Below are 19917 nucleotides of genomic sequence, written 5' to 3' on the forward strand. Positions count from 1 at the left end.
AGGATCCTGGCTCTGTCCCCTCACTGAGCAAGGTGGGGCCTGGCTGCCCTGTTCTGCTGGGCCAGCGTCATTTCCTGTGCCAGGACAGGGGGTTTGCCACATGCCACCCCACTGCTGCCTGATCCGGGCATCCCTGTGGGCACCGGGAGTGCCACACATCCCCTGCCTGTGTGCCCAGCTTCTGCTGCCCTCCAGCCCGGAGCGCCATCCCCCAGTGGGAAACACGGGGCCAGATGGGCGAGGTGCTGCCACCACTGTCACCTCCCACCTGAGGAGCTCCCACTGCCCTGCCCCAAACCCCCTTTGCGTGTCCAGTCCTAAAGGCACCTTTCCCCCTGCATGGCCTGGTTGGTGCCAGGGGGTGCCTGGCCCCAATTTGGGTTGCCAGGGCCCTTCTGGCTGCTGTGGCCCCTTTGCCACTGCAGTCCCCCAAGTCCTTTCCCATCCTTGTGCCAGGAGCAGTCGGTGGTGCTGCACACGGAGCACCAGCACTCACCACGCTGTTGTCACTGGGAGGCCTGGGGCAGTGGGTGCCAGGTGGGCCCAAAACCACAGGGCTGGGGGGACCCCCTGCCCTCCCTTTTCCTCGACTCCCCAGGGTGGAGAGTGGGCACCCAATTCCCATGGGAAGCCCAGGAGATGTGGGATATGCATTGGGGCAGGCAGCGTGGCTGTGCCTCTCGCTGGTCGTGCTCTGCTGGTGGCTCCAGTGCTCCGTGTGGGACCAGCTCCAGGCCTGGCTCGGGCATGGGGAAAGCAAGATGGGAACCACGAGGCTGCGGGGCTGGGCCCCTCCCCCAGAGCCCCCAGCACCTGGAAGGGAATGAATCCCTGGCAGAGCTGGCACAGCCTCTCACAGGTGTTGGGACAAGGCAAAAGCAGAAGGTGAGGCTGGAACACGGGCAGCTGCACTGGCATATTCCTGTGCCACCTCCACCCCAGGTGACACCGCTGTCACTGTTCCATGCCACCGGGCCACCTATGGCCCAGCTTCAACAGCAGTTCCTTCCAACCGTGCATTTCCAGGGAATGTGGGCCCAGGAGGAGATGCTCCCCGCAGCAGAACAGAGCCCCTGGGCCTCTCCTGTCCTGTCCCAGCTGAGGTGCCGTCGTGCCCTACAAACTGCTTCCCTCTCTTCCTCACCGGCACAAGCCAACCCCAACAAGGGAGCCAGGCTGGCACAGGCAGCCACGATGCCACACAGGCAGGAGCTGCTGCCACATGGACTAAATCCACGAAGCCGTGAAATCCGGAATCTGGTTTGTTCCCCCCTCTAATTCCTCTCCCGGAGCTGGTGGGTGGCAGCTGCACGGCAGCGCCGAGCCCTGGGCCTGGCAGCACAGCGACAGGCAGGGCTGGGAACAGGGCTGAAGGGTTTTTAAACCAAACCCGCATTGAGAACCCCCAGGCTGGCAGGATTCGCGTGGAGCGGGAGCCACACCAAAAACCAAAGCAAAATCCCCTCAAGGGCTGAGCCGGGCAAACGGCTCCGTCCCGGCACTGCCGCATTTTGGATGCAAATAACGAGATTTTAGAAGCAAATAACGAGCGGCTGGGGACAAAGTCCCCGTTCGGTGAGTCCTGGTGCGGCTCATTTCCAAATCCCCCCACGGATTCCGACCGTGCGCAGCCGGGGGAGCGGGAGCAGCGGAGGAAGGAGGGACCGGGAAGGCAGCGGGGAGGGATGCGGGAGCCCGGCACCGACAGCCGGAGCCTCCGGCACCACCGCCCCCGGCACGGGCACCGTTTCGCCGCCTTCGCGGTGCCGGACGAGGCGCCGGCAGCGGCGGGAGCCGCGGCACCGCCGCTCGGCTGCCAGACCCGACACGCGTTATCCCGAGCTGGTAAACAAAGGGCCGGAGCCGAGCGCCCGCCGGGCCCGCCGGACGCTCCCACGAGGGGTCCCGGTGCCCGCGCGGTGCCAGCCCCGCACCGGGAGGGACCCGAGGAGGCTGCGAGGGGCGGCGGTGAGGGGCGGCTGCGGCGGCCGCAGCCCCAAACACGCACCGCAGTCGCCAGCCCCGCGCTGCTCCGCGGCTGCAGCATCTTCCTGCAGCTGCGCCGCGGCCGGAACACGGCGCTTACATAACGCCTGCGCCCCAAAACGCCGCTGCCTTGCCCCGGCACCCCACCGAGCCCCGCCGGCTCCCCCAGCCCGACCGGGGACCCTCAGCCCCCGGCTCCCCGACCGGCGCGTGTCTCAGGCGGCGGGGGCTCAGCCCCGGCTCCGTCTTCCTCCCTCTCACCATCACCATCCTCCCTGTTGTTATTATTCCGTTTCAATCCCGGAGATGCCTTCAGAGGCAGCGCAGCCCCGGGATTCCTCCGCGCTCCAGCCCGCGGAACAAAATGCCGCCCGGCTGCGGCAGCGATCCCACCGCACCGCCACACCGGGATGTCCCACGGCCACACCGGGACGTGCCACCGCCACACCGGGATGTCCCACGGCCACACCGGGACGTGCCACCGCCACACCGGGGTGTCCCACGGCCACACCGGGATGTCCCACGGCCACACCGGGGTGTCCCACGGCCACACCGAGGTGTCCCACCGCCACGCCGGGATGTGCCACCGCCACGCCGGGATGTCCCAGCAGCACACAGGGGTGCCACACCGGGTCGGGTCCGGCTGTCAGAGCCGGGAGCCCGTACAGTGACATTCCCGGTGATGAGGGCGAGGGGATGCTCTGTCCGCGCTGCAGCGCGATGCGGGGATGCTCGTTCCCGGTGCACCGGGAGGGCAGCGCGGGCAGCCGGTGCGGGGCTGAGCCGAGCCGAGCCGGGCACACGGCGGAGCACCGGGGGAGGCTCGGCGCGCGGGAGGGGGTGCGAGTCCGTCAGCCCCGGGGCTGCGGCACTTACCGGGGTCGAAGTGGGAGCTGAAGGCGAGGCTGGGACTGAGGAAGGCGGCCGCCATGGCAGCGGCGGCGGCGGGGAAGCGGCCCATGGCGCGGCGGCGGCGGGAGCCCCACGGCCGCCGGCTGCCGCTGGCCCCGCGCTGGGCACGGCGGCGGCGGCGGCGGCGGCGGCGGCGGCGGCTCCTCCTCCATGGCGGCCCCGCGGCCCCGCGCCCCGTGCCCCGGGGAGGGGCCGCGCCGCCGCCGAGCAGCGGGACCGGGCGGGCGGGGGCGGCAGGTGGCGGAGCCGCAGCCCCGGGACCGCACCGGGACCCACGTTCCCCCCCCACCAGGGATGCGCCGCCGCCGCCCCCGCGCGGTCCCGCCGGGATGGATAGGGTCCGTAGGGACACCCAGGACGGGGACGGGACCCCCGAGGGGCAGCCGCCACCCTGGAGCGGGGCCGGGACCCCCCGAGCAGGGCCGAGACCACTCAAGGGCAGCCACCCCCCAGAGTGGGGACGGGATCCCCCGGGAGCGGGGCTGGGACCCCCCAAGTAAGGAACTGCTCCGGTGCTGACCCATCCCGGGCACCGCCAGCTTCCCGGGACCAGGGATGGGGACAGGGATGGGAAACAGGGGCGGGATGAGCACCTCTGCCCCCAGCCAGCCCCTCAACTCCCCTCAACCCCCCGCCAGCCCCCCTCCCACACACCCTGCACCCCAGCTCTGCCCCCATGCCCCAACACGGCCTCAGCCTGCAGCCCCCCAGTCCCATCCCGAGGGGTAGCAGAGCTCCCCAGCCAGGCCCGTGGTGTGGGGTCCCCTTTGGGCTGGGGGCTGCCCCTTGTGGGGCCATGGCTCGGCCTCGTCTGCTTGACGCCACAGCCCTGGCACATGGGAGTGTGCCCTGCAAACACAGGATGCTCCGACACATGGGAGTCCCAATTCCTTGGCAGGGAACATCCCACAGCTTCGCCCACAACCCCTGGCGGCTCCCAGCCAGAGCCTGGCGAAGCTGTGGGTGCCACTGGTCACAGAGTCCACCTGGGACCCAGGCTGGACTTTCCTCCAGGGTCATGGCAGGGCGGTCCTGTCCCATCCTGTCCTGTCCCGTTCCTGGGAACCCCCATCCAGGCCCTTGTCCCACCCCGTGCTGGGCTCAGCTCTGAGCACGGGGCCCGCACATCCCCACCACCAGTTTGAATATTTAAAGCCAAATTTTGCGTACACGATTAATTTTTTACAAGCCTTCAAGCCTGCACAGAACAGCACCACGCTGCACATGTCACGTCGCCACAAATAGATACAGGCCTGGAAAAATTACCGGCTGCTGGGAGAATAAACACGCTGGAGCCAGCTTCTCCCTTCTCCCTTGCCTCCGCATTTCTCTGCTCCAGAGCAGCTCTGTCCCACACAATTCCCCAGTGCCTCTGCCAGGGGTAGCAGGGGGCTGCTGATGCCCCATCACTCGTTTTAGAGACCCCCGGCTGGGGTGCACCCCAGTGCTCCCCTCCCCACTGGGCCCGTGGTCCCTTCTGGATGCCCAAAGGCCATGACCCCACATGTGGGACACCCTGAGCTCCTCCATGAGCCTTCCTGGGCATCAGAGTAGCCAAGCAAAGGTGGCACTGACCTGGTACTGTGTCTGTGTGTGTCAGGAGCATTTGGGGTCTCTTGGAGCTTTGGTGCCATTGTTGCCCTCTGGCCGTGGTCCTGTGCGAGTGGGTGGCCACGTGCCGCCGGGGTGGTTTGCAGGGCCAGCCTCGCTCCCCGTGTGGCTGAGCTGGCACCGGCTGAGTCACGGCCAGGCAGGACGGGGGTGGGTAGCTGTGCTGAGCCCACACCGGGCACCCACCCGCCTGCACCGGGCACCCACTGGGCCCAGCCATCCCCAGCATCCCAAGCACGCTCAGCTGGTCCCAATGTGGGTGGGACAAGGATGAGCTGAGGCCTTCCTGGCACTGGCAAGGGGCAGGGGGGCTTCGGTGAGTGGGAGGGGGTGAAATCACCCGGATGTTGTGTTGGGGGTGGCAGCTCCAGTGCCCAGTGTTCCTTCCCTCCTGTGTCTGGGAGAGGGTGGGATGGAGAGGAAGATGAGGATGGGACGGAATGGGAATGAGAATGAGGACTGGGGGGGATGGAAGTGAGAATGAGATGGGAAAGGACAGAGATGGCCTGGGAATGGCAGTGGGATAGGGATGGGATGGGATGGGATGGGATGGGATGGGATGGGATGGGATGGGATGGGATGGGATGGGATGGGATGGGATGGGATAGGGATGGGATAGGGATGGGATAGGGATGGGATAGGGATGGGATAGGGATGGGATGGGATGGGATGGGATGGGACGGGATGGGATGGGATGGGATGGGATGGGATGGGATGGGATGGGATGGGATGGGGGGATGAGGATGGAGCGTGTGCCTGCCTAGCCCTGCTGTGCCACCCTGCCCTCCTTGAGAAGACCTGAAATCCCCAGTTCAGCTGGGACACCGAGTGCTGCAGCCTCATGCCCCAGCACCCTCCTTGCCCAGGCGACACCCCCAGTAGCCCCACCTGACACATCCAGGAGGAGGGTTGAGCTCTGTCACGGTCACTCAAACCCACCGCCCGCCCTGTGCCCCCTGCCGCTTGTCCTGCTTCCCACCAGATTTCCAATGTGGCTGTAAAAGAGAAAATCCCAAAGGAGAATCGAGGCCCAAAGCCCCCGGGAGCCCTTCAGGTCCAGCCCTGAGGTCGGGGCGGGTGGCAGGGCTGGTCCAACCCCAGGCAGAGGCACAGGGTGGCACCGGTCCCCTGACATCCCCTCCCGGTCCGGGCAGTGCCGCTGCCGCCGCCCCAATTAGCAGGGGAGATTACAGATCCTTCCCAAAGGGAGATTACCCTGCTCGGATCCTGCCACTTGCGCCGGCTTCCCGACTGATTTGTCTGGGGCTGCAGCTAATCCCCTTCCGGGCAGACAGCAGATTGAGCCGCGATTCCCTCCTTCCCGGCCCCGCGGCCACGGGGCGGCTAACGGGCCCCGCTCGTCCCGCTAATCCCGGGGGAGCCGGGGGGAGAGGGGCTCCTTAATTGGGGATCTCTGGCAGAGCCCGCAGCGGCCGCACAGTCGCCGCCAGCCTGGCTGAGCGCCCGCCGTGCCGCGGCTCGGCAGGGACGGGACCGGGACCGGGACGGGGACGGGGACACGGCTCGTGGCACGCGGGACCCCCGGGGTGCGGGCGGTGGGCGCGGGCGCAGCCATCCGGTGAAAATCGGCATGCTCGTTATGCAACGGCGCTGATTTATTCATGCCTGAGCCGGGCACTGGCCTAGAAATTAGCCCGGGCGATGCCGGGGAGGGGCCGGGAAGATGCGGGAGCAGACGGAGCCCCGGGGAGCGGCAGGAGCAGGGCCGGGCACACCCCGGGCACCGGGGGTGGGTGCTCACCCCGCAGCGGCGGTGCCGGACGGGGCTCTGGCTCCTACCCCGGATCCACAGGGCACAGGCTGAGCCCCCTTCTGCCACGCCAGAGCTCCAGGGGCCGCAGCCGCTGGCACAGGCTCGGGGTGGCCCGTGCGGGGCTGTGCAGGGCGGGGGCGGAAGCGGCGCTCAGGACCCCCCTTGGAAAAGCAACAGCAGCGGAACAAGCGCCGTGCCCGGCCTGTCCCGGCACAGCGGGATGAGCGCTCCAGCCTGGGAACAGAGACCGCACGGGCACGGCTCCGCTGTGCAGGACCCCAGCCACCCTCTGTGTCCCTGCCCCGGAGCTGGAGGAACTGCTCGTGCCCCACAACACCCAAATCAAGTGTCAAAGCACGGGCAGGGATATGGGCCATCCATGGGCTGCCTTGGGATCACACCGGCCCCGGGAGCTGCAGCCAGGAGCCCGCGCCGGGACAAACGCCAGCGTCGGGAAGTGTCCGAGCCCCTGTGCAGCTCTGTCACCCTTTGGGGTGACAAAGGGCTCCTCTGCGGCTCCATGTCACCGTGGGGGCTCTGGCAGTGCTGCCACGGGGCAGGGTGAAGCTCCAGCCGAGCGCAGGGACCAGCAGGACGGATGGGAAACACGCGGGACTCTGCTGAGAAAACATCTGCCGGCCCCCGCTCCGAGCCCCGGCCCGGGGGAGGGACCAGAGCGGCTGCACGCTCCCGGCCGAGAGGAAACAGATGCCACCGGCCCAGCCCAGGCATTTCCCGGCCCTGTCAGGGGGTGTTGAGGAAGCTGCAGGTAGCAGAAGCTGTGGGATCACATCCTGCCCTGGCTCTGCCTCCCTGCGTCCTACTGGATATTTCAGTTTAGAACGGGAAGCAAGGCCTAGAGAGGGGTGCTGGGCACCCTTGGAGCAAAGGAGGATCTTGGGATGCAGGAATGGGGTCGGGAAGGTGGGAGTGGGCACAGACCTCGAGCAGGAGCCACTCGTGCCCTGGCACTGACGTGCACAGGTACAGAAACAGCTGTAGAAACCAGCAGAGATTTATTATCAGAACAAAACTCCCAAACATCTAAAGGCCACCAAGTGTCCCAGCACGGCCACCGCACTGGGACCAGGCTGTGGAGAACGAGGGAAGAGGGAGGGGAGAGCCTGACCCCGACCCCAGCCCCGCTCCCTGCCCGGCAGGACGGTCACTCCGTGGCCAGCTGCCGCTGCTGCTCCAGCAGGGATTCCAGGAGGTTGGCTCTCTGCACGGCCGCCTGCAATGGAGCACAGGGGAGAGCTCGCGGTGCCCGGCAGAGCCGCAGCCGGGCAGGGCCGGGCAGCCCTCACTCACCTCGTACTGCTTCCGCAGGCTGCTCATGCTCTCCTCCTTCCTCAGCACCGCCGCCTTCACCCTGACACGGACATGGGGGGCTGAGCTCCCCAGTGCCAAACACCGGGCTGGGCCCTGCCCCCGGGGGCGTTTCAGCCCCGGGAGCTCAGCCCCTCTCCCCCAGCCAAAGCTGGGCTCCAGCTGCCATCACCCCTGGCAGCACCTTTATTGCATTGCTGGGTGCTGGGTAGTGTGGAGTGACTGGTCTACAGGAAGAAAGGCACACTAGCTTCCTAAGGCTTAATTATCATAGTGTTTTAGGGATGTCCCAGCTGCCCTCAGCCTCTGTGGCTGTGCCCTGACCCTGGGCCCTGCCCCTCTGGAGAAGATCACTGTGGCTGCCATCACAGGTATCGTGTGTGAGCCTCGGAGAGCCCCCAGGAGGTGACACCGATCCTGGCCCGGGCTCCTGCCAGGGAGGAACGCAGACAGAGCTGTGCTCCACTGGCCTCTCCTGGCACTCATGTTCTGCAGGCAGGCACAGGAATAGCCCTGGGGCCAGGATGGCACAGAGCAGGCCAGCAGCGACAAGGAACAGAGGATTCAGGGTGTCTGAGCAGCAGCCAGCTCGGGCAAGACTCCTTGGCCCGGTTTGCCTGGACAGGGCTGGAAGCCATTCCTGAGGATGCAGCACAGAGCTCCTGCACCACACCCGGGCTCCCTCACCTCCTGTGAACCTCCTCCAGCTCCCGGTCCTTCTCCCGCACCAGCCTGTCCAGCTCCAGCTGCTGCCGGGCCCTCAGCTCTGCCATCTCCGCCTTCAGCCGTGAACTCTCCTCCTCCGTCCCCACCAGCCTGTCCGCAAACTCCTGCCGGATCACCTCAGTCAGGCCTCTGTGCCCCTGGGACAGCTGGTCCCGCACACCCAGCCACGGGCCAGGCAGGGCCCTGGCTCTGCTCCTTGCTCACCTTCCGGATCTCCTCCACCTCCTGCTCCTTGTGCTTCAGCAGGCCCTGCAGCCGGATGCTCTCCCCTTCCAGCTCGGCCAGACGCCCCTTGAGCTCGTTGCAGCGCTCCTGCAGCTTCCGCTCCGACCGCTCCAGCTCCTGCAGCTCCACCTCGTACTTGTCTCGGATCCTCTTGATCCTACCGGCAGGAAGGACAGGCAGCCTGGCTCATCCCGCTGCTGCAGGGATCATCCCAGCCCCCTTCCTGTTGCAGGAGGGACCAGGGCAGAGCAGCAAGGGCACAGCTGCCCCACGGGAGATCCAGGGCTGCTTCCTCAGGTGAGAGGTAAACTTTGTCCCTGTGAGCTGCTCCTTCCTGCACTAACACTGCTCCAGAGCTCACTGGAGAGATGCCCAGGGGACAGGGAAAAGGGACCAGCCCCTGGAGGACCTGGAACCTCCCTCCTCCCTTTCCCCCTCACCTGTTCTCCGCTGCCCTCTCACACTCCTCCTTGGCCAAGGACGTGTCGGCCTCCAGGCGCTGGATCACCAGCTCGATCTCCTTGTCCCTCTCCTTCCTCATCTCCTCCCGCAGCTCCCGCTCCCGAGAGAGCAGCCAGGCTTCCTGGGAACAGAGACAGCAAACGTGGCCTCAAATCCCTCTCAGAGTCCATGGGTGGCACCTCTGGAGGACAGCTCTTGCCATTACCTCCTTCTTCACGTAGTTGGCCTCCCAGGCCTGCTTCTCCAGCTCCAGCTGGTCCTTCAGCACCTTCAGTTCTGCCTGTGAGGAGAAGGGAAAACAACAGCTCAGCCCTGGGAGCATTCTGTGCCGGCTGGGAGCAGCTGCTGGCGCTGCCCCGGGGGGGTCAGAGGCCTGGTGGTGCCAGTGCCCAAAGGGCTGGAGGTGAGGGGGAACCAGACCTGGTGCCGCCTCTCCTGCTCCTCCTTCTCCTTGGCGTACTCGTCCCGCAGTGCCCGGGTGAGGGCCGAGCTGTTGGCCTCCAGCTGCCGCCGCAGCTCCTCCGCCTCCGCTCGCTGCCTGCACAGACACAGCTCCCAGCATCCACACCAGCACCTCTTCCCAAAATTAATACGGGAGCCCGGCCCCAGGGCTCCAGGGCTGCTCCCAGCCCCAGGCCCCCAGCCCACTCACCTGGCTGCTTGCTGGCTCAGCCGCTCCTTCTCCTCAGCCACCTCGGCATAGAGCCGGCGCCGCTGCAGCTCCAGTGCCTGCTCCTCCTGCTCCAGCTGCTGCTCACACCTGCAGGGCACAGACACTCCACGGATGTGCCTTCGAGCACTCGGCCTCTTCTCCACCCTGCCCTTCATGATGCCAGAGGATGCTCCTGGCTCAGGGGCACCGTCCACCTGAGGCCGGTGAAGAGAAAGGGGCTGCTCCCCACGGAGCTCCAGATTTTGGGATCCCAGCAGCAGATTGATGCTGGACAGCCCCCCAGAGCTGGGTGCCCCAAGGCAGCACTGAGCCCGGAATGACGCACCTCTGCCGGGCCCGCTCCCGCTCCCGCTCCCTCTGCTCCTCCTTCTCCCGCTCCAGCAGCCCCCGCAGCTCCTGCGCCTGCCGCCCGTAGTGCTGGGCTGCCCGCTCGTCCGACTGCAGCAGCTCGGCCTCGTGCAGCAGCTTCAGCTGCCGGATGTCCTCGCGGTGCTTGGCCATGAGCTTCTGGATCTCCGGCTCCAGCCCTGCTCAGCGGGAAGGGCGGTCACGGCTCGGCCCGGATCCCACCCCAGTGCCCTTGGCTGGCTCAAAGGGGCTGGTAAGAAGGGGGGATGAGCACAGAGGGGTTTTCCTGCCCTCTGGCATCTGCTCCACCAAAAACAGGGAGCAGACACTGCCCACGCCAAGGAGCTCTTCCCAATCTCTCCTGGACCACCCTGGTGCTGTCCCAGCTCCAGCTGCTGCTGAGGGAGCCTGCCCGTACCTTTCACAGTGATTTCTTTGATCTTTTTGGTTTTTTCCTCAATCCACTTCTCCCGTCGGACTTTCTCAGTTGCACTCATGAGTTCCTTCAGTTTCTTAATCTCCTGTTTGGGAGCAAATGGGAAAACCTCAGAGAAGCTGGGAGAGAAAAGCCCTGGGAGCCAGGCTGTTGGGAAGGAAGCTGTGGAGCTGCGCATGGATACAGGCACAGCCCTGGCCAGGTGTGTTCTTCCAGCCCAGAGAAGTGGCCACACACTCTCCCAGTGCCTTCTCCTCTATCCCCTTGGGAAAATGCTCACTGCCAAGATATGAGAGCACCGACGGAGAGGGAAGGGGAACTGGGGGCTGCCAAGGGTCCCTGCATGCGGGGCAGCCCATCCGCCCCTGTGTGATGGTGCTTTCCTCTCCAGCCTTCCCTCTCCCTGCCACGGAAAGCACTCTGGCAGGGGCTGGAGCAGGGCCAGAGCAGGTCAGGGCATGAGAACAGAGGGCAAGGCACAAAAGAGAGCAAAGACCACATTTACCTCACAAAAGGGGCCCAAAGTGCGCCAGACCTGGGGAGAAAGAAAGGAGGGGATGGAGAGAGAAGGGGAATGTGGGGGAGAGGCAAATCCACACAGCCGTGTCTGTGGGAGCCACGGGCAGGACAGAGCTGGGCAGGAGTCCGTGGTGGTGAGAAGAGACACAGCTCAAGGGGCAGGGACAGGGACATGCCAAGGGACTGGCCAGGAGCGTGCCACAGGGTCGGAGCCTGCTCCAGAGACCAAGGGACCCCCACGGTCTGGCCAGGCACGAGCTCAGCTCCAAGGTCAAGGACAAGCAGGCACTGGGATGGCAGAGCTGTGATAAGCCCAGCGGTGCTGCCTTCCTACCAGGCCTGGCATGGGGCAAGCTGAGCTGTCTCCATCCGCAGGGGAAGCAAAATTCCTCCATGGCATTGGGTTTGTGCCAGCATCACACCCCGGTCACCCCCAGCCTGGGAGAGCTCTGCTTACATGGGATCATGGAATCACAGAATGGTTTGGGTTGGAAGGGACCTTAAAGCTTCTCCAGTTCCATCCCCTGCCATGGGCAGGGACACCTACCACTAGCCCAGGGTGCTCCAAGCCCTGTCCAACCTGGCCTTGGACACTTTCAGGGATGGGGCAGCCACAGCTGCTCTGGGTACCCTGTGCCAGATGTGTGGGAAGGATCTCTCTGAGCAGAGCCTGGGAGCTTACACTGTCCCTTGGTCAATGCCACGCTCCTGGCTCTGGGCAGCAGAGGACAGGAGCCTTTTGGAGAGCCAGGACAAAGCTCCATGGTGACAGGGACCTCCTGTGCATAGGGAAGAGCTCCTTGGAGTGTCAAGATCCCACTGAGGTGACAGAGACTGTACTGCTCCAGGCAGAGGCCCCACTTGAGCAAAATCAGGACACACATGTCCCCCCACCTTCCCTGTCCCCTCACCAGCTCGTGCTGCTCCTGCATCTGGGTGATCTTCTGGCCATACTTGTGGTCCACTTGTTTCAGCTCTGCCACCACAGCCTCACACTTCTCACTCAGCACCTTCTTGTCATCGAGGAGCTGGGCAGGGGAAGGGGCCGGCATCAGGCAGGTGCAGCCACCTCAGCCTCTGCCTTCAGGAGTTGGGATGAGGGATTACCTGGTCGATGAAGGCCAGGTGCCTCTGGATAGCTGCCTCATACTGCTCCCTCTGCAGCCTGAGCTGGTGGCTGAGCTCCTTCTCGGTCTGTTTGACGTGGCGGTCGGTCAGTTCCCGCTGCTGAGTCTGTGGGGAGCAGGGATCAAACAGCCACAACATGGAAATCACCATCAGGCCAGGAAAATGAGGGACAGAGCTAAAGCAAAGCCCTGGTGCCCACATTTCCCACCCCTGTCAGCAGGAACATCCAGCCCCCCTGGAGAGGAGAAGGGAGTTCAGCCCCAGGAGAAGGGGGTCCCAACTAGATGATCTTTAAGGTCCCTTCCAACCCAAACAATTCCATGATTCTGTAAAATCAAGGGATAACCCTGATCACGTGCTTCATATCCCTGAGAACCACATGCGAGGCTGACACACCAGAGCAGTCTGCAGCAGGCTGATGGCTCTCTTCTTCTCCTCCACTTCCAGCTTCAGCCTCATCATGGAGCTTGTCACCTCCGTAGCAACAGCCGACACCTGCTCCACGTGAGCCAGCTCCTCTTCCAAAAGGAAGCCCTGCCACAGCAGAAAAAGCATGATGAAAAGGTGGTGGAACCACCTGGAGTGAGAACAGGGAGATGGGGGATGATTCCCACCAGGGCCCCACAGCACAGATGGACTCACCTCCCGCTGCGTGGCCGAGGCAGCCGACCTGGGCCTCTCCTGCTCCGACTTCTCCATCTCATCCAGGAAACTGATGATGCTTTGGAGCTTGGCCTCTGAGAGCAGAGCCCCGTCCTCGGGGACCCCCGGCGAGTGGTTCAGCTTCCCAAACTTCTCCAAGTTATCAGCAGTCAGGGAATTGGAGCTGGACTCCTGCTGGGAATTCACCGTGGTGAATGAGCACCCAGAGGAAAGCTCGGGAGAAGAGGTGCTGGCTTCTCTCCATCACTGGAGCCCAGTCCTCCCACTGCAGCCCAGTAACCAGCCTCATCCTCTGGGCTAAACCCTGTCCCACCACCAGCCCTTGCACGGATTTGCTGTTCCTTGCAGATGTCCAAGCCCTTGACGCACCAAAAAATTCCTCTATCACCTCCTAACTCCTCCATCTCCACCTCCAAATTCCTCCATCACCCACTCCAAGCTCCTCCACCACCTTCCCCGGCAGTGCCCAGCCGTTTCTCACCCGGCAGCCATCACTGTCCAAGGATGGACACAGCAGTCCCATCCCTCGGCTCACCCTGTCCATCCAGGCATATCTGTCCTTCTTGAGGAGCTTGGGTGGGGGCAGCAGCTCCGGCTCCTCCTCCAGCAGCCGGAGTGTGTCCAGCAGCTCATTGAGCGTGACCTTGGATGGAGCCCTGCTGCCAGCAGTCACTGCTGTCTCCAGGTCCTCGTTAGCCGCCTCCCTGGAGCTCACATCCTAAGGGAAAGATGAGAGAGTTTTCTGGGTCTCCCCAGAAACCAGCGAAGGCTCTGCTGTCACGCTGGCAGAGCAGCTGCTGCCAGGACCCCCAGGAGGCACAGCCAGACCCACCTGCAGTTTGTCCTCTGCCCCAGGGTCCTGTGAGGGCACGGAGCCAAGAGCTGCCAGGCCGCTTCCTTCCGGCTCCGCGGCTGCCGAGGGGGAATTGGCCTCTACAGGAACCAGACTGCTGTCAGGCACTCGCCCCAGCCAGCCCCTGGGAAGCAGCTCCTCAGAGCAAACAGCTCCTTGTCCCCTCCTTCCCCTCACTCCCAGAACTCTGGGGCACGCCAGAGGGACTCACCAGTGTTGTTGGCTTTGGTGAGGCTGCCGGCCGGGCTGACATTCCTGGCTGAGGCAGGTTTGGCACCAGGCTTCTTCTTGGGCACCCTCCTGCTCTCCTTCACCAGCACCAGCTCTTCTGCTGAGTGCTGCATCTCCGAGGCCTTTTGGGCTCTTTTCTGGTGCAGCTCCTGCAGGGACAGAGGAGCCATCGATGCCCTGAAGTTTTGGGAAGGCACAAGCCTGTGTTTGCAAGGCTGTGGCAGCGTTTTTGCATCCTCCAGCTGCTCACTGCTGTGTCTCCCCCAATCCCCCCCCGATGGAACATGATTCCAATTAGAGCAAAGAAAATTTGGGGTTTAAAACATCTCCAGCTTTACTGCCAACTCCTGCAGCCTGTGCCAAGCCCATCTGCACCACCAGCTGCAAGAGCAGGGTGACAATGACGTGTTGCTTCCTGCCAAGGGACACGGAGCGGTACTCAGCCCTCTCTGGAGGAACCCTGCTCCTGAGGAGGGTCCCATTCCCAGGGCACGCACATCCTCGGCCATTCCAAGGAGCCTGGAGTCTCCCTGCCTCAACAGCACCATTTTCCTGAGCACTACACGGAAACCAGCACTGTCTTCACAAGCTCAGAATGAGCTGCCAAGGCTTGGCAGGAGCACAGCAGGAAACCGCTCTGTGGCACCTCCATCTCCAGAGGGAGCGCTCCATTTCCAAGGCTGGCTCTGATCCTGCCCCATGCCAAGCCCTTGGAGATGCAGAGAGGCCTCTTGCTGCCTCGCCAGATGATGCCAACAAATGGTGTCACACAGGCCACGACAGCCTGGCCCAGGCCCTACCTGGATGGCAGCGTGCCGGGCCAGGCGCGCCTTCTCCTCTCGGATCTTCCGACGTTCCTCGTCCTTCCTCTCCTGCAAATTCAGGATGTTCCCCTCCTCCATCCGCTGCTGCCTTTCCTTCCAGAGAGGAGGATCACAAGTGTTACTGAGAGTTCTCCAGCACCCACCACTGAGAAGTGTGAGGGGCACCCACACCTGGGTCACCCCATATCCAGGCTTTCCATCCTCCCCTCTGTGCAGGTGAGGAGCCCTTGGCACAGCTCCACTTTGGAGCAGCTCATTTTCTTTAGATCCTCAATGCAATTATTATTATTATTATTATTATTATTATTATTATTATTATTATTATTATTACTATGTCATCATCTGGGTCTGCAACCACCAAGGAGACAAGGCTTAAAAATAGACTCACATGCAAGAGCAACGGAGCTTTTCATTACTGGGATAAATAATTGAACACAAAGAAACACAAATAGCTGTGAAACGTCCTCACTCTAACAAGCCACCTCATTAGGGATTCATTAGGATGAGCCGAGATGGGGCATCCCTTCTCTGGCCACCAGTGTGGCCCAGACAATGGCAATTACAGGAGGCTTGTGCTGCTACTGCCAGTGTCTGCCTGCTCTCAGGCAGGGGGCTGGGGGAACTGGAGCCGTGTGGTGCTGAGCCCTTGGACCTCAGCTCCAGCTGGAACCCAGCCCAGGCTAATCCCAGGACACAGCCAGCAGTGCTCGGAGGGAACAGGACCCTCCCCGGCTCTCTGGACCATGGAGGGGCTGGTTGGATGCAAAGCCAGAACCCCCTCGACTCTCACAGCCCAGGTCTGGTGACTAAAGGGACCGAACTGCGTCCCCAGCGTGGCCAGCGGGACAGGCGTGTCAGAGGGTCTGGGCTACCGAGCAGGGCACAGGACCAACCTCCCTTTTGGCAGCCATGAGGCGCCCCAGAGCCGCAGCCGCCGTCCTGTGCCGCTGCGAGTGCCGCCGGTACCAGCGCTGGATGGTGACAGCAGCCAGGTTCACCTGCTGGATGAACCTGTGGGGACAGGGAGGGAGGGTCAGCACGGCCCCGGGGGCAGCAGAGCACAGGCGGCTTCCCCACAGCACCGGGACCTGCAGATGCACTAAGAGTGGTCCTTCCCCAGTGTGAAATCCCAGAGGACAAGAACAAGCTCCCCTGGAGCTCCTCACTCCTCCTGGCGCCGTCCTCCTGCCCCTTCCCTCACCTCTCGGCCTCCTCCTCGGTCACCTCCCTCCTCCGGGGAATGCTGCTGCTGCTGCTGCTGCTGCTGCTGCTGTTGTTGTTACGAGTCATGATGTTGTTGCTGGAGAAATTCTTCTGAGACTTGACGAAGCTGCTGCTGCCTTCCCCGTCCTCGTTCGAGGTCGCTTTGACGACATTGCTGGGACAGAAGGTGAAGCCACTCAGCCCTGTCCTGTGCCACAGACGACCCCGTGGCCAGCCCAGCTGCAGAGCCCCCACACTCACTTGAGGGAACTGGGAGCCTGGTTGGAGCTCTTGGGAGCAGGGCCCTTCTCAGCCATGGAGTAGTTGTTGTGCACCATGGTGGTGACGCAGTTGCCCATCGCGCCCTTGTTGCTCCTTGTGTGGCGAGAACAGGAGCGTCAGGAGCAGCACCTTCCCCTCTCCGGGTGTTTTCTCCACGCAGTTCCGCCCACCCCCCCCTCAGGACCCCCTGTCCTACCTGTTGTTGGCGGTGAAGTTGGCAGCCAGGAGCACGGTGGCTTCCTTCCTCCTCATGCCCGCGGGCGGCTCGAGGCCGTGGGAGCTGGAGGGGCCCGGGAATGCCCGGGGCTGGTCATCCTGCCACAGAGTCAGCAGGGATAAGGGCACCAAACCCACCTCCTCAAACACCACCAGGAGCACAGAGCCGGCCTGGCCCACCCACTCGCAGAGCCTGCTGTCCTCACCAGGATGTTCCACGTGGTTTTCTTTTCTGGGGAAGTCTTGCTCAGAGTTGCCAGTTTCTTCCTTCCTCCTGGATCGCTCTCAAAGAAGGCCAGGAAGTCTCCTGTCTGCTCCGAGCTTTAGCCAGACCCAGGGAAGGCAGAGAGGAGAGAACAGGGGTTCTGGGATAACTCACAGCCACAGGACACGCTCTGGCCATGCAGGGCACTTGGATACTCCAGTGTGACACAGGAGACAAAGGGGCTGGAGAATTGTTACACGGCCACAAAATCCACAAATGACTCCTTTTTACACAGAGCTTTGGGTTCGAGGGTGGTGTGTGGTGATAGGGATGGGCACAGACCAACAGGAGAACAGAAAATCCCAACTCAGAAGGCATTGGGAACAGAGAGCTTTTGTCTCCTCACACAGCCCAGTTACGGCCTGGTGGGTCCATGAGGGCTGTTGGAATTAAATGGAATGGTTTTTGTGACAGCCACAGAAATACACTCCATTTCCCTGAATAGAAATTCTTCCCTGTGATGGCACTGAGGCCCTGGCACAGGTTGCCCACAGAAGCTGGGCACTTCTCTGGCAGAGAAGTGTCCCAGGCCAGATTGGACAGGGCTTGGAGCAATGTGGTCTAGTGGAAGGTGTCCCTGCATGGGACTTTAAGGTCCCTTCCAACCCAGGCCATTCTGTGATCCTATGAAACCCTAAACAAGGGACCTCCTCTTCAAAAAAATAACCAAAGCCCCAGACCTTGGTTTTTTTAACTCCTGATGTGCACAACAGAGCTCAGGGTACATTTTGGAACGGCTCCTGTTCCCCCACAGGACCAGGGAGGTTGGACACATGGGTGGGGTGTCCCCCAGTGGCACCCCCAGGGTGGATGGACACACGTCCGTGGCTGGAGCTGTACCTGTGTGAGCTGTTCACCCGCTGGTTCACCTGCGTGGTGCTGTTGGACCGGCGCAGATTGTTCATGGCCCGGGATCCCGCATCCTCCTGCGGAGAGCAGGGATAAATCCAGCAGCCACGTTCAGGAGGAGCACAGGCAGGCTCCCCCACCCCCTCACCCAGTGGGACACGGAGTTCTCGCTGCCCCAGGGCTGCCAAGCTCTCCTTGAGGCAGCGGGCAATGACACCTCGCTCGGGCGCTGCTGAGCCAGCAGGAACACGTTCCTCAGCACAAGCTCCCGGGAACAAGGGCACGGGAATGCTGCCAAGGGATTACTCAGCATGGAGCACAGACTGTCTGCTGCTGGATCCTGACGGAGCCCAGAAAGCACCTGGGGCTCATTCTCTGGGGAACCCCCACTCAGGAGCCCCCGGTGTGGCAGGAACAGGGGGTGCTCGATGAGGGGCAGGCTGGGCCTGACATCCCAGCAGGAGACACCAGGAAATCGGCAGTTTCCAGACGGAAACTGGTGCAGGGAGCTGAAGGGCAAGGAAGGGAAAAGAGGGAATCCTGACACTCCCTACTTGCTGTTCTGCTTCGAGCAGAGAACCACGAGCAGTGATCGCCGAGGGCGGTGCCAGAACAAAGCCGGGCTGGTGCTGGGGGAACCACGGCATGCACGGAGCCATCCCAAATCCCAGGCACGCACTCCCTGCCCCCGGCACAGGCGGGGGGAAGGACACGGGCTCACCGGGGCGTTCCTCTTGGCTTTGCTGTCGGCAGCCACGGACACGGAGCGCGCCATGAGCTTGGCAGGAGAGGCGCTGCCGGGGCGGCGCGACACCGGCGCCGGGAGCCCCGTCAGGATCAGGTCAGCGACATCGGAGCTCTGGACGGAGCAGCAGCTCCGGGTGCTCTTCATGCTGGAGCAGAAGGAAGGAGCCCTGGAAGCACAGCGCAGAGAGAGGGGAAGGCATGGAGCATCCAGCCTCGGAACCAGGCGCTCTGGCTCCTGCAAACACCGGCACACGGTGCTGGAACTGTTCCAACAGGACGAAACGCCTTCCTCCAAATTGCCACATGGCAAATAACCCCAAGCACAGCCCGGGAGAGGCTCCGGGTGAACTCCTCACTGCTTTCACCCAACACTCTGGCTGCCCATGAGCTGCTGTCCCATTTATGGGCCGGGATTCCAGCAGAGGACTAAAGGCAGGGAAAAGCCCCGCTCCCCATCCCGGGCTCCTTCACTCCACACAGCCCATGGCTGCCAGAGGATCACACGGCCCCGGAACGGCCTTATCTGTGCAGGCTGGAGGTTCAGCTCACCCCACATCAGGCTGGGATGCTGAAGAACCACCTGGGCAGCTCCCAGGGGATCCTCCGCCCACCCAGCTCCCAATCCCTGCCGAGGGTTTGTTTGGAAGTGTCCCTGCCCTCTCAGGGGGCACAGGGAGGGCTGGGCCCCCTCCCAGCTCGGGGCAGCACATTCCCACCTTTTCCCCTCTGCATTCCCCCAGCCCCATTGCTGAGCCAGGAAAAGACCACATCACTTTTTTCTTTACATTTATTACCCACACTGCCCCTAAACCCGCTCCCCTGGCAGCCCTGGCTTCCCCTCTCAGGGCTCCACCAAAGCCCTTGGCAATGCCTCTGGCTCCACAGCCTGGGGAAACAAAAGGCTCTCATGGAAACCACTGGGCTCACGGCAGGAAAGCAGGGCTCAGGAGCCCAGGCCCAGCACAGCACCCCGAGCCCCTCAAATCCCTGAAGCTCAGACTCCCTAGCTCTGAAGCCCCAGGCCCCCACGGCCCCAAGCCCCCCTATGACCCAGAGGCAAGCCCTGGCCCCTAAGCTCCCAAATCCCTGAGCCCCTCAGGATCACCCAGGTCGCACACCTATTCCTCTAAGCTCCCAAAACCCAGACCCCAAAAATTCCCCCACTGACAAGGTCCAGAAGCCCAGCGACATGTGCAAGCCCAAGCTCCCAGTGCATAGATACCCCCAGGACCTCCTAGGACACCCATCCCCAGGCCCCAAGCCCCCCAAGCCCCCCAAGCCCCAGACCCCTCCCCAGGACCCCCAGAACACCCAGGCCCAAGCACCCCATGACCCCAGCCCATATCCCCAGGCCCCAAGCCCCTCATGACCCAGATTCTTTCAAAACCCCCCAACTCTCAATCCCCGCAGACCCCCAGCCCACACCCCAAACCCTCCAAGCCCTCCCAAACCCCAAATCCCCAGATCCCAACCCCTCACGACCACGGTACTGGGCCCCACGCACCCACACGCGGGTGAGACCCCCCTCGCTCCGGGGGCGATGCCGAGAGCGAGGCCCTGGCCCTGTCTCGGCTTCCCCTGGAGCTCCCTGCGCTCCCCCGGCCCCCGCTCGGCCGCCATTAAACGCCCCCAGCCCCTCACCTACGGCCGCGCTC

The 19917-nt window shown here is 63.4% G+C and overlaps 1 protein-coding gene across 2 annotated transcripts; it reads right to left on the minus strand.

Moving 5' to 3' along the window:
* Positions 1-7280: 7280 nt before the first annotated feature.
* On the minus strand, positions 7281-19840 carry CEP131 (centrosomal protein 131). Of its 2 annotated transcripts, none has more exons than XM_069032774.1 (26): positions 19767-19840; positions 18237-18429; positions 17507-17592; positions 16608-16722; positions 16382-16500; positions 16165-16278; positions 15902-16078; positions 15594-15711; positions 14677-14793; positions 13857-14025; positions 13625-13725; positions 13328-13510; positions 12772-12966; positions 12526-12663; positions 12109-12234; positions 11913-12029; positions 10465-10567; positions 10024-10225; positions 9678-9785; positions 9446-9563; positions 9231-9305; positions 9004-9146; positions 8543-8720; positions 8300-8442; positions 7595-7655; positions 7281-7505 (listed from the first exon to the last, which is right to left on the minus strand). In XM_069032774.1, the coding sequence occupies exons 2-26, from the start codon at positions 18405-18407 to the stop codon at positions 7449-7451; spliced, it is 3234 nt and encodes a 1077-aa protein (XP_068888875.1). In that variant the 5' UTR covers positions 18408-18429; positions 19767-19840; the 3' UTR covers positions 7281-7448. The 2 variants fall into 2 exon arrangements, with proteins under 2 accessions (XP_068888875.1, XP_068888874.1); XM_069032773.1 differs by having other exon boundaries at positions 7281-7517.
* Positions 19841-19917: the final 77 nt, after the last annotated feature.

This window comes from Aphelocoma coerulescens, chromosome 18 (genome assembly GCF_041296385.1).
Source record: "Aphelocoma coerulescens isolate FSJ_1873_10779 chromosome 18, UR_Acoe_1.0, whole genome shotgun sequence".
Taxonomy (NCBI): domain Eukaryota; kingdom Metazoa; phylum Chordata; class Aves; order Passeriformes; family Corvidae; genus Aphelocoma; species Aphelocoma coerulescens.